General features: G+C 31.3%; 1 protein-coding gene across 1 annotated transcript in view; it reads right to left on the bottom strand.

Annotated features, from left to right (window-relative positions):
- Nucleotides 1–15,409, bottom strand: part of LOC145248312 (uncharacterized) — a 140,915-nt gene that overhangs the window by 102,052 nt on the left and 23,454 nt on the right. Inside the window, exon 2 of the mRNA XM_080110219.1 lies at nt 607–705. Coding sequence (XP_079966345.1) covers nt 607–705 — 99 coding nt within the window. The remainder of the gene's footprint in view (nt 1–606; nt 706–15,409) is intronic.

Here is a 15,409-nt window from a genome sequence, read left to right as displayed (position 1 = left end):
AACTTTACATAAAAAGAGAACATTCGAAAGAAACAGGGTAACAAAAAAGAACATTTTCTACCAAGAAGTGCTAAACTGAAGGAGTAAATTAAAGATTGTATCTTACAATATGATTTTATTATTTGTATTGAACTATGTAGCACAATATTACTTTCTGAGTATTTATTAGTATTTATTAATTTTTCTAATTTGAGTTAGTTCTATATTTAAAATACAATGGGCACTCTGCGTGCTATTGCTTTTCTGTCAAAAAGAATAGATTTTTGTCGCGATCCAGAAAAATATCAGCTTTATCAATACATATATGTTGATAAAATATATTTCTCATTCCGTGGAAATTCATAGGTCATGCTAGTGATAAATATTGTCGATTATGATCATCATTTATGCATGCGTTTTAGCTGATGAAGAAAAATGGCTTCACAGATTTTATTTTTCATGCGTGAAAATACAGAACAAAGAAGGAAGAAGATCAACCACTCAGTGTTTTTATATGAAACATATTTCTCAGATAAACAATAATTTTGTATACTACTTCACATTTTCATGAAAAAAAAAAAGATAAAATAAAAAAAGCGAAATTTTGTATTATTTTTATGAACTTACGTTGGCTTGCTTGTTCTCTGGGCATATAGCTTCTTTTATCGTCCCATGTGATTTGTTCACATTTTCTCTTCTCTTTTCAACTCCCAAGGCAGACTTGATCTACATTGCATTAAAACACAAAGGCAAGATAAAAAAAGAACGACATTATATTCATGATAAAAACACACACATGTATTATTCTAGGTTTTACATATTGCTTCAATATAACATATCATAGAAACCTTTTTTTTTACACAGTGATCACCACTTATCAAGGCCCGGAAGCCACTCAGGGATAAGGGTTATTTTAAAATTTTATAGAATTCGAACTAAATTATTCCGACATTTTCCGGATGAGATTTACGTATTTAAGTAATTTCGTCGTAACTTAAGAAAGCAAGATCTTAAATTAGGTCATAGCTGAAACATGTAACCAAAATTTTTAACGCTGGCGTTCCTCAAGGATCAATCCTAGGCCCAACTATATTTCCAATATTCACCAACGATCTCCGAAATCATGTGCTACGACCATTCGTCGACATTTATGCAGACGATATTACCAGCTATGGCAACACTTCAAATGCTGGCAATGACCAAGACCTGTCTAACTCTCTCTCCTCCAACCTTGAACGCGTAGTCCAATGTGGTAAAAAATGGCTAATTATCAACTGAAATGACTTTGAACACGTGGTCCAATGTGGTTAAAAAATGGCTAGCTACCAACTGAAATGAGCGGCTCTCGTTTTGAGAAAGCACCCTATTTGGCAAACTTTTCGGATTGAATTTCATTCCTGACCTGAAATGGAAAAACTATATCAGATCCGTTGCCAAAATCACTGTTAAAATGGCGGAATCATTTCACTGTTTCAGGAAGCATTTCAATCCCGATGTAATCGTCTACGCGTATAAGGGTCAAATACATTCTAAGATGAAGTACTGATGATACATCTGGGCAGAAGCTCTTAAAAATATTCTTGAAAGGATACAAAACCGTCTTTGCAATATAGAGGGTGAGGACCATTTCGTCTCCCCCACTTCCTCTTTCTAACAGAAAAGATGTTGTCAGTTTTTCTCTGCTCTATCGTTACTTTTTATGGTAAGCTCCAAATCTTCGTAAAAAATACTCGTCTATCTACAACCACTGTCAACAATTTCCCTCAAATTCTATCTGTGCCTAAAACTAAACAAAAATTCCATGAACAAAGCTTCGTTTTTTCATGTCTAATGTAAATAAGTTCTTGTTCCCCTTATATAAGTAGACGCTACTCAATTTCCACCATTACTGATCGCTATGTGTTTATCTCACCGTCTACTTAACATTCATATATATCCTATACCTCTATAAGGCCACCATTCGCCCATGTATGGAGTATTGTTGTCATATTTGGGCTGGTGCATCTGCTACTAGTCTCTCACTCCTAGACAAGGTTCAAAAGAGAGTCGCCAACCTGATAGGTCCTGAACTGTCATCTAAGCTTCAGCCTCTGCCCATCGACGAAATATTGCATTCCTCTGCCTGTTCTACAAGTACTTTAACGGTGAATGATCCGACGAACTGCAAGCACTTGTACCCCTCGACGTAAATACCCCCGACAAACACGACAAGCAGCAAAATCCCACCCCTTCACAGTTGAGATCCCTAGATGCAAGAGAGCCTTCTACGCCAGTAGTTTATTCCCCAGAACCGATAGACTTTGGAATTCTCTTCCGGGTTCCTGCTTCCCCAACTGTACTGACATGAAGAAGTTCAAGTGTAACGTGAACCGACATCTTGCTGCCCAACTCCCCACATAGTGCCCCTGTAGCTTATGTTCTTGATAGTAGCCCCCTGCATCAAAGTGACAATGTGCCTTGTTCGGGGTGAAAATGTAATAAAAATAACCCTTATTCTATTTTAGAGTGGCCTCTGGAATATTTTTAAATAATATAATGTTTGAAATTGTCCGAAGATCTCGAAACGATTGTAACGATCATTAAAATACACAATATGATACTCTAATTTTTGTTGTCTTGTTTTGTGAATATATATATATATATATATATATATATATATATATATATATATATATATATATATATATATATATATTTAAGAACAAACATAAAAAAATCAGTGAAAAAGAAGAGAAAAAAATTAAATGGTGATAGAATTAATATAAAATAGAAAAGCAAATGTCAAAATGACCCAAACAAAATGATGTTAAAAGGCGCGAAAAATATAGGGCCAAAATAGGTCAACTGAAATGTACAGGTTATTACTTAAGAAAATGTCAGCAAGAGTTGTTAAAAGACACTAAATGGAATAAATAAATAAATAGTAAAAAATAAATAATAAAATAAATAAAATAAAATATAAAATAAAAAATAAAATTTTTTTAAGGGGAGAGGATGGCCGGTATCTGCAAATTCCGGATAAGGCAAGTAAGTATGTAAGTAAATGCATATAGTAAAATATAAGTAAATATACATACACGATATGAATGCTTGGGTAGATTGATATATTAGATAGATAGGAATATACAAAGACTAAAACGAAAATTGCAGATAAAAACCGGTCAAGCAAAGAAGAAATAAAGTATTAAAATAAAGGATTATTAACTTATAAAGTATTAAGAAAGTATGCAGAAAAAACGATAATGTTAAAGAAAAATTATATATCTATCTGAAAGTTTAAAGTAATAACTATGTAATTTCAAAATTACCATAATTAAATATGGACTTATGTTTACAGAAAGAAATCAGTTCGCTTTTAGAATTTATTATATTGTTACTTTGAGGGGAATTAATTATAGTTATAGGTTCGGTTGTGCAGAGGCGGCATGACTTAGAGCCTGGAGTATAAGACTTAACTTTTTTATGATAGTCCATTTGATTGAGAAGAGTTAAGTTTTTTTTTTAAATTAAAGTGGTTAGAGAAGTTCCTTGGTTATTATTAGAATTATGGTTGTTAAAAGAAAAATATATTCTTTTCTTAATTAATGTTGAAGTAGCGCTGATATATGTATGTACTTTATTAAAAGCTTGAGGTCTGATATTAATATTAATTTGCTGATTTGTATTAGTTAAATAGTTTTAATTTTGTTCATAGTGTTCAACAAATGGTGGGACAATGATTGTACGAGGACTATTTGTTTTATTAATGAGTATTGTTAGTGTTAGGATGGCTGTTAGGAGAAATATTATTATTATCATTATTATTATTATTACTATTATTATTATTATCATTATTATTATTGCTAGTTGTATGATTGCTCGAGTGGTATATTGGATTAATAACTATATCAGATGAAGGATGGGAAGAATGATAACTTGAAGACAAAATATTAGTGTCTGTTATGGGAGGATTGCGTGCGAGCTCAGTAATTGTGCATGAATATATAACATCTTTATGGATGCAATCATTATTGAGTGGGCAAAGATGTTTGTTATTACAATTACAGTTAGTTTTGGGTTTAATTGGGAAAGGGATTTTTTGGGCTGATTTAATTTTTTATTATTAGATGTTAAGATTCGTTATGCTAAATTAGGCATTGTTGAATAAGAAATCCGGATTGAGTTTTTATTGAAAATAGAACCATATCTGTGTGGCTATTTGAAAGAGTTTTGTACAATGTTGAAGAATTCCTTAGGTATATTGGTTTTGACATTAACGCTAAATGGAGGATTAAACCAAATATTTTTCTTCCGATGCGATTGGGTGGGTTAGAAGTATTACGATTAGTATTTTGGTTTGGATTATATATAGACTGGTTCATTGTTATTGATAGCGGCAGATCTTGTTATTTGAACTGGTTTCTTACGAGTCATATTGTGTGTGATTACAGATTTAAGGCGGCCTGCAGGAGGAGCATAATGGTTGTATTTAATCTTTTCCTTGTGTCCTGAGTTCCTTAAGGCATTATTGAAGAAAGTAGCATTTTGATTAAAAGTTTTTTATCAGCAAAAAGAGCAGAAATTCTTCTAGAGACGGATGGTACTATAGATTTTATAATTGAGTTTGGGTGGTTAGAAGATTTATGGACGTATAAAAGCGTAAGGTTGGGTTTATGATAAGGGCTATGAGTTTCGGTGTTAAGATTAAGTGTAACATCTAGAAAATCTGAATTTTTTATTTGGTTCGATAACTACAGAAAGACCAAAGTTATTAAAGAAGTTATGTAATTTTTTAATTGTTTTATGTACTCTCTTGGCCTGGCTGTTGTAGTTAAAAGGGCACCATCTCTATAAAGGCCCTCTTGGATATGTTTAAAGTGGTATTTAAGTTCTTTCGGTAAGAAAAGTCCCACTAAATCGGTAATTTTAGCAGAGTCAGAAGCACCCATTAAGATGTCAAAATTATCAGGGGTGTCCGTTCTAGTCCAAAGCTTATTGTTAAATTATATAATGAACTTTCTCGCTAGGAGAATTAATTTAATTTCTAAATTAGTTAAGTCAGAATTTCTTTTAGCAAAGATTAGAGCCTTATTTACAAGGATCGGATAAATTGATTGATAATAATTTTGGATGTCAAAGGTTATGAAATTAAGGAGGTGTTTATTTTTAAGGGAGACAAACCAATTAATTACGGAATCTGAATTTAGCAAAAGAGAGAAACTTACTTTTTCTTTAATAGAAGGGATGATTTATCTAAGATATTTTTGCTTACAGCACCTAAGTAAGAATTAGATAGGAAGATCAATCTGATGGAGAGGTTGTCATAGAAATTATGTTCATGATTCTTGAGGGTGAATCTAGGGGTACCCGGAGAAATTATTTCAGTGAAGTTATGAATATTCATAGAACCCAGCAAAAGTTTAAGAATTAATGGAATCTAAAGTCTTAGGAGGGACTATTTTATAAGATTTATTAAGTTCTTTATACAAAAGTCTTTTATATGTAGGATAGTCAAGTTTATAATAATTTTTTGTCTTATCAGCAGGGACGAATATATGTTTATTCTTTTTAACTTTCTCGACAGAATTATTTATCTTTCGAGTAATCGGATTATAATGGTGTTTTTGTTTCTTAAATTTATTTTTTTTGACTAAATTTAACATGGAATTCTCAAACTCCTCAAAGCAAGGGTTGTATTTGAGGTGGGCAGTGGTTTTTAATCCGTAAAATTTGGCAGCAATTCTTTCGATTTTCTTTTGTTCTCTATGAGACTTGATAGGGAGTTCATTTGTTAAGATTTCTGGGTCAGGTTGGTCTTCAGAGGAAATAGGCGCTTTAAGATTATTTTTAATGCTTAAGTCATGGTGATAAGCCTTCCACCTTATATTTTTTAGGAAAGTGTTCAAAGCGAGAACAAATTTGTGGATATATTCTTGTTGGGTAGGAATAAGGATATTTTTGGCAGACAGGAATGTGTTCCTTTTCAAACATATCTGGAGAGAATAAAAAGCTCAACCAAGCGGGAGCTAATAATAAAATAAAATTACAATTAAATTTACCAAAATGATCCAAGATGGTAAAACTAGAGTATATTATAAATATGAAACAATTAATATTTATAAAGTAATCTCAAGCAGATGTAAAAGTTCGATAAAACCAAATAGGAGATAGAGCTTATAAAAAGAGCAAACCGTTAATAAAACATGTTAAAAACACTTTGAAAAAGAGTTAAAAACATATTTAATCTGAAAAAGAAACACTTGATAAGTGGATAGTCCTTAATCCGCGGAGTTTCGAAGAAATACTTTCCTTCTCATCAGAGGGTAGGAATTAGCAAAATGCGGGATCGGACTTTGCATACAAAAGTATTTGATGAAATTGCAAGTAAGTCAAAGATCTTACTTGATAACAAAAAGTGAAGCAGAGGTAATATGGTGAAGAAAAAGGTGATACACGTGAATGGATCGTCTGGTGAAAGGTAAATTATCCAATGATGGTTAAATCCAAAAATATGAATCCAATAAAGTTAATTGAATTTCCATTCGCACAAGTAAAATCCAATGAAATCACGTAATTGGAAGATGGTCCAAAATAATCCAAAAGGCCGAAATCCATGGAATAATTCACAAATATGTACAAAGAAAAGGGGAAAAATTCCAATAAAATTAATAAAAGAAAAATAAGATATGCGTTTGACACGGCTGCTGAGACATAATGTAATTAAGAAAGATCAGGGAGGAAGAAGAGAGAAAAAAATCAGTGAAAAAGAAGAGAAAAAAATTAAATGGTGATAGAATTAAATATAAAATAGAAAAGCAAATGTCAAAATGACCCAGACAAAATGATGTTAAAAGGCGCGAAAAATATAGGGCAAAAAATAGGTCAACTGAAATGTACAGGTTATTACTTCAGAAAATGTCAGCAAGAGTTGTTAAAAGACACTAAATGGAATAAATAAATAAACAAAAAATAAATAATAAATAAATAAATAAATAAATAAAAAAATAAAAAAATAAAATATAAAATAAAAAAATAATTTTTTTTAAGGGGAGAGGATAGCCGATATCTGCAAATTCCGGTTAAAGCAAGTATATATGTAAGTAAATGCATATAGTAAAATATAAGTAAATATACATACAGGATTGTATATATACATACATGAATGTGTGGGTAGATTGATATATTAGATAGATAGGAATATTTAAAGACTAAATTTAAAGACTTTATATATATATATATATATATATATATATATATATATATATATATATATATAGATAGATAAGTAGGATGTTGTAGTTTGCTTGAAGCATTGTATATAAGTTAAAAAGGTATGCTTGAAGGCTTACCAATTCAGAAGGCGGGACAATTGTTGAATACAGAATAAGCAAATTAATAATTGAAGAATTCACTAATTTTTTAAGTAAAATATCTATTTATGTGAATGACCATTTAGTCGTTGTTGATGATAAATTATTCCCAGTTGCATTGATGGTGTTACAAGTTTCCGAATTTTCGGAGATATATTGCCTTATCAAGGGAAAAGAAAGAAAATAGATCCTACTCTGTTGCCTACTGTTTTGATTTTAAATTACAGTTTCACTTATCATGGGAAGTAATCTATTTTAATATTTTGGGACGCTAAGCTATGACTATTTTATAAATCCTGTTGAGATCAAGAGAAATAACTGTAATATTTAATTTTGTCATACTCAGAGTCTGCTAGCAGCCATCTAATTGCGCCAGTGGATCACCACACTCTTCAGCACACCCAGGTACACTTTGGTGTTGACTTTCAAGCCGACTTCGAAGATGTGAGGTTGCATGATGTCGCCCTCACTTGAAACCACACCAAAGACCATAACCGTGGTTGGAAACTTTGTTTTCATATCCCTGGACACATCCATGTTATTCCTGGAAGTCTAGCGATGCATTTGAGAGTGCTAGAAATGGTCCTGTTGTCATAACTTGGATCGGTAGAAAGCATGAGTTGTACATCGGCGCATCTCCGATCTCAGTCGTTGAACATTATATCACTTTCAGAAATTATTGAAGACTTCTATCACTTTTGGGATTTGTACACAATTATCTAACTAATAGATGGTCTGTAATAACAAAAAAAGAAAACAGGTTTTTACCAAAGGGAAATGGAATCATGTTGTCTTTTATGGGGCGACAATTTTATCATTACACCTTGTATATAGAATTTATACTGAAGAATAGAAGTATTGTCTACAAAAATTTTCCAAATGGGAGACGGGGACATGATGTTTGTTAATTACGTATTTAGCAATGACACTGTTTTCAGAAAGATGCTTAACCTACTCGACAAAGTCGTGCTAGTAAAGCCTATAAATATGTTTTTTCTTTGACTGTCAAAGATGCAGTCTTCCAATAGTTATTTACACTCCAACAATTTATTTTCCTATTTTCATAAACATTTTCATGAACTTTTATGCAATTATGATTCGCCCCACATTTTTCAGTTTTATTTTATGTGCTAAACAGCAAAATTATAGTTTAACTATAAATAATATTTTACTAAAATCTTTTCTCTGAAGAGAAGAAATCATTCTTTGAAATATCGCAGAATAAGGAATTTCTTAATGTTTATTGTGTGCTACTTGTTGGATAACAAATTGTTCGTAAATATTAATTTATTGAGTTTAAATTTACGAGTAATATGTGCGTGCAATTATTGTTTCTTTTTTTTAAACAATTCACTTTTTTTTATTTACTCCATTTCAGCCTGGCGTTGCCCGGGTGTTTGGAGGTGTATATTGAGCAAAAAAAAAAACAAAAAAACAAAAGCAAAAAAAAAACCCAAGAAAAAAGCAGTCATTTTTTAAAAAACTTTAATCCCTATTATGACCCCTTAACATTTATTGTTTTGGACTCAAAGCAAGTTATTAAGTTACATTCATGTCCAAGGAACATATATCTAAAATTTCAGTTGTTTATACACAAAATTGGCGGAGGAGTTTGGTAGAGTTCTCAAGGTTAAATCGTTGAACTTTGACCCTTAACAGCCAAATTTCTGGCCGAAAACCGATCATATCGATTTTCCCAAATCTCAGTACCCTGTATATCAAATTTCGAGTCTGTAGACTAAAAATTGACAGAGTTATTGCGTAAGGAAATGTACACAGGCAGACACACAGACACACAGACAGACAGACACTTTCACTAATGATTATGATATCATGATCTACGCACGTTAGCTTAAGTGATCGACTTTTAACTTCAACTTAGTGCTCAACAATAAGAACCGGAAGGTAACTAGTGCTCAGTCCACAAATATACCATCTGTATAAGCTGTATACGAGGAAAATGAACTTTGCACTGTGCGTTCTATATTTATTTATTCTCAGCACGAAATGAATAAGAGTTTTGCAAAGCGTGAAAATATTTCAATCCAAGTAAAATATATAAAAAAGCCCGGGGAAATCCTACATTGAATTGAATTAAGATAATGCAATTCCACTTTGTCTTCTAGCAGCAACTAGAAGTCATGTTTTATAACTCAATTGTCTTCTTCTGCCAGACAGAAGAAAATGAAAACTTTTTTTTTAAATTTTCTACTGCATCCGACTTTTTTCGCAACCGCCCAGTTGCCTTATGCAGAAATCACATGATGAAACAGATCACCGCTTTTTGCTATTCATATTTCGAAGAGCATTCGATATATATATATAAAAAACCACGGAAAATTCGCAATGACTACTTATTTCCCATGCGAACCAATTTCTGTAATACGGTTGTTAATCGAGTCATCCTTAAAAGTTAGAATGTGCGTACGAGGACAATATGTTTTATGTAGTTTCGATAATTTAAACATATTTTATTCAACAATATTTTAATAAAAAATAACTAAAAAAGAAACAGGAGAGTAATGCTGCAAAGTTACCCAGATTGTATTAGTGTCTTGTAAAATCACTTTTTATGTGTACAGCATATTAGAATTGGCTGTAAATGAACAAATTTATTGGAAACCTTAGATAAGGCGTCGTTCATGATATAATAATTCAGTGCAATTACAATTACACACATTATCAATATACGGTCACAAAAAATATGCACCGTGATACAATGTATGCATTAAAAAGGTAATATATATATATATATATATATATATATATATATATATATATATATATATATATATATAGTTAAAATGAAATGTGTAGAAGGCGGTTAACGGAAAGACACAAGCTAAAGCAGGTGAGAAAGTTTTATTAATACAACTTGTGTCGGCTTGTGTCTTTCGTTACCTCTGCATTGTACGCCTCCTACACGTTTCATTTAAATACATACTATACAATGCCTCAAGCAAACTACATCCACCTCTTATATATATATATATATATATATATATATATATATAATATTTTTGTCCAAATCAAGACAACAAAATATAAAATAGGAAAATCATATGCGTTATTTCCTTACGTGTTTCGTAACCATTTGGACAAATTCAAACATTATATTATTTAAATATATTCCAAAAATAGCGACTCTTCAGACACTAAAATACTTTTGTCATATATATATATATGAACATATTCATGTGTATATATATATATATATATATATATATATATATATATATATATATATATATATATATATATATATATATATATATATATATATATATATATATATATATATATATAAGAAGTGGTGCCGGATGTCCATTTAAATAGACATTCCGACGAGTTATTCGCGGGTGTCGTTTCTGTGGTCGAGTGGGAGAACTGCCGACTGTCAACACGACGGTTCTAGGTTCAATCCTTGGCTTGGGAGAGATGCAAGTCTAGCGGCATTGATGAGTCATGATACAACGAAACAGGACTGTATGTCGATGACTATATATATATATATATGGATTATCTCTATGTTTTATTTTTTTATTTGTTTACTTTTTCGATTTCCTTCGAATTGATTAAGTATTCCACTTCCGTATTTCTTATTTTAGGTGATATTTCTACAATTTTCTATTTTTATATTCATTTAATATTTCAATATTTTATTTTTATAATAAGTTTTTCCTCTCTGATTGGGTGACAAGATGAACAAAGCTTAATGCGATTAAAAAGTGCAATTAAATCGAATAAATAAATGGTGAGGAATAAAATTGACAGATAACTTTATCATAACATCAGATCAATAAGGAAAGAAGATGAACTGGGAGAGAACCATAGCATTTAGAAGCTAAATGCTTCTCATCAAAAGAGGAGAAAGCCAGCATTATACAGAATATAAAACAAAATGTGGATTAAGAACATTTAGGTTAAAAATGGAGGATGTATATATTATGAAATATTAACGGAAATATATAAAAAATATACGAATTAACAATAAAATAAATAAACAAAAAGGAATTAATAGGAAGGTAAAAAATGAAAACAGTTTATAAATAAATAATAGTAAAAATTATAATAGGGATCACTATGAAATAGTTGGAATCATTAATAGGGATCACTATGAATATATTCATAATCCCTATTAATCTTGTTCATTCTCATTTTCTTTTCTTTCTTTCTTTCTTTATCTTTTCATTCCCTTCGAATTGAGTAAGTATCCAACTTTCGTATTATTTTATTTTCAGATGATATTTCTACAATTTTCTTTTTTATATTCATTTAATCGTTTAATGTTTTCTCTATTTTTTTTATAATAATTTTTTACTCTGATTAATTTATTTATTTATTTACTCTCAAACTCCTAAACTACATTTTTCAGATTTTTACATTTTCTCTTTTCCCTTTTAACCTAATTGTAGTCATTATTTATCTTAACCTCATACTGGTTACGTAATTAATTTAAAAGTTAAATCTATCTTTTCAACCTTATCTTAATATAAATACATTATTTTTGTTTTTAAAATTTACTTATTCCTGTGTAATTAAGTATATCGAGACAGTGTAAGGGACATAACTCGATTTTACTTACATTTATCGATTCATAATTTTATCGAAATTCCTTTATATTTTTAATTCACTTTTTTAACTTTTGTCTTTATTAATCTCCAATGCTTAGTTTTAAACTTGTAGTTCTCACGTTATTCTCTTCACAGGTTTATTTTGGTAATGATGAATACAAGTAATTCTAATTAATTTTGTCATTGAGGTTGATTGAGGTTGATTTGAGTCCCCTATCACAACAATAAGGCAACCCGTAATCCTGACTGATTGATTTATTTTTATAGAATGATACGATGCATCGTATTGCTGACTGTCTGTGTCATTTCCGTTATTACATGTATATTTTCTCTGAAAAGTTTATATTTTTTACTTCTTTTTTTATCTATTTTTTAAAATCTTTTTTATCCTCCCCGTCCTTTCCTTTTTTCTTTCTTTCTTTCTTTTTTCTTTCTTTCTTTCTTCATGCCACTCCCTTGTTTTCTCTCTACTTCATTACAAACTTTAATCCCAACACATTTTTCTATCTTCTTTCCATATATTAAGAACTATTTTCCTTTATATATATATATATATATATATATATATATATATATATATATATATATATATATATATATATATATATAGTTTTTTTTTAAATTTTATATTTTATATTTCTATTCATAATAACATGTAATGTGACCTCCTGATAACAATTTCTTGATACACTGAATATTTTCATTACAGACTAAGCGTTTGTATAAAGTAGATCGCCCGAAGAGGTCTGTAGTTATTAATAACTAAACATGGCGAAACATGCTCATTAATGTGTAGCGACATATTAATGCTTATGTAAAAACAAATAAAAACATATAATATATATATATATACGTTTTATTTTTTATTACCGTTTTTTCTGTTTTGTTACATTATTGTTTCAGCTATTTGACCGTTTTTTAACCGTCTTGTAGCCTCCTCAGACTTTACAGAAATGTTCGTTTATGGAAGAATGAAAGAACGATGTCAGTGGAGGGGTTCTTTCATTCTTCCATAAACGAACATTTCTGTAAATCTGAGGAGGCTACAAGACGGCCAAAAGCGGTAGAATAGCTGAAACAATAATGTAACTAAACAGAAAAACGGTAATAAAAAAATAAAACGCATATTTGCTCTACGACAGTATTGAGCATTTTCTTCAGGTTTTTATTAATTACCACTCCTACTAAATATACATACATACATGCATACATATATATATATATATATATATATATATATATATAAATAAAATGGGTAAAGACATTCCAACGAAAGAAAGATGTATATTTAAATAAGGGAGTAGTCACCAACAATGTGTATTTTTTAACATTATTTTATTATTCCGTGTCTTGGTTTTTCATTGAGAATTATGTTTGGATCATTGTAATAATGTTTTTAAGTCATTGAAATCGTTTTTACGCGCGTTTCAGACGTTCTGTGAAGCGTCCTCGTCAGAAATTATTCTCAAATGTGTTGGAGATGTAAAAATGGTCATTTTCGTAGGTTATTTGAAGTGTTTCCAAGGGGTGGAGACTTGTAAGTGTTTATTATTCATTGGCATGTTCAATTTTTATTACTCTTTTATTGGGCTTGTCCAGGCTGCTGACCTGGCTGTAGTCACTCTCTCTTTTTGCTAATGTTTTTTTCTTTTTCTTTAGGGTGGGGTAGGGTGTGTGTGTGTGTGTGTGTGTGTGCGCGTGTGTGTGCGTGTATGTGCGTGTGTGTGCGTTTGCTTTTATTGGTTTGAGAATGTGTATACTGTTTTATAGTATTATGGGGTTATTTTCTTCCTTAGGAAGGTGACTGTGATCCGAGGTCGTTACTAATGTGTATGTGTTTTTTTGTTGTTTTAAAACAACAAAAATAATAAAAAGCAAACGCCAACCCAAAAACTTAAAACACATCCTAACTTCCTCCAAACTCGTCCCACATACTACAAAAGGGGTTACAAAATGCAACAAACCGCGATGTGGAGTATGTGACATAATAATAGAAGGTAACACATACACATTCAAAAACTCAACACAATCATTCAAAATAAAAAAGGATCTAAATTGCACCTCAAAAATGTAGTATATGCACTAAGATGCACAACATGCAACAAATCCTACATAGGCGCCACCAAATATTTCAGCAATAGAGTGGCCTTACATAAGAGCAACATCAAAATTGCAGATAACAGACACCTCTATGTTTCAAAACACGTACACACATGCAGTGGAAACAGCTTCAAAATAATGCCAATCTTCCAAACAGGCAATTATTTTTATTTACTTACACAGGAAAAAAACTTCATCACCAGATTCACTCCTGAACTGAACAGAGCCTAATATCATCACACAAAAACATGAAATGCAAGGTACACTCGCATGCACATCCATACTCATACATATATACACACCCACACATAAATCAGAACCGACACATTAAAACACACACACGTGCGCGCATATAACCACACACAGACATAACACCCTATCTCTAATACAACACACTGAACAATACCAACCCTACTTAACCTCGAAACCAACAACACTAGGAAATACTTAGAACCATAGTATAATATCTGTTCCAACACCTCACTCCCTCCTCAGTTAGTGGAGGACTACCCCCTCATGACTGAAACAACTATCATCCCTTCTATCACCCCCTCCCATACCTATACCCCCTCCAATTGCCCCCTCTCTGGGGAACAAAATCTCCCCCACACTAGGAACCGATCCTGAGTCTGGCCATACCCACATAGGGAGACAAATAAATAGAAACATTAAAAAATGCCCTATACATATTTTAAATACACCCCTCTTTCTAAACAAACATAATATAAGGAATACCCGAAAAGACTAAAACGAAAAATAACAATACTAAAATCACAGAATCCAAAAAATAAATATAAAAAAAGAATGAAAGCACCCCTACCCTTATTTCAGAAGAGCTGGCCCCCCTCCTCCCCACACATACACATTAGTAACGACCTCGGATCACAGTCACCTTCCTAAGGAAGAAAATAACCTCATAATACTATAAAACAGTATACACATTCTCAAACCAATAAAAGCAAACAGACACACGCATGCACACACACACACACACACACACACACACACACACACACACACACACACACACACACACACACACACACACGCTAAAGGAAAAGAAAAAAACATTAGCAGAAAGAGAGAGTGACTACAGCCAGGTCAGCAGCCTGGACAAGCCCAATAAAAGAGTAATAAAAATTGAACATGCCAATGAATAATAAACACTTACAAGCCTCCACCCCTTGGAAACACTTCAAATGAACTACGAAAATGACCATTTTTACATCTCCAACACATTTGAAAATAATTTCTGACGAGGACGCTTCACAGAACGCCTGAAACGCGCGTAAAAACGATTTCAATGACTTAAAAACATTATTACAATGATCCAAACATAATTCTCAATGAAAAACCAAGACACGGAATAATAATATAATGTTAAAAAATACACATTGTTGGTGACTA

This window comes from Euprymna scolopes, chromosome 26 (genome assembly GCF_053919585.1).
Source record: "Euprymna scolopes isolate OS-2025 chromosome 26, ASM5391958v1, whole genome shotgun sequence".
Taxonomy (NCBI): domain Eukaryota; kingdom Metazoa; phylum Mollusca; class Cephalopoda; order Sepiida; family Sepiolidae; genus Euprymna; species Euprymna scolopes.
This window is presented reverse-complemented; position numbering and strand designations above follow the sequence as displayed.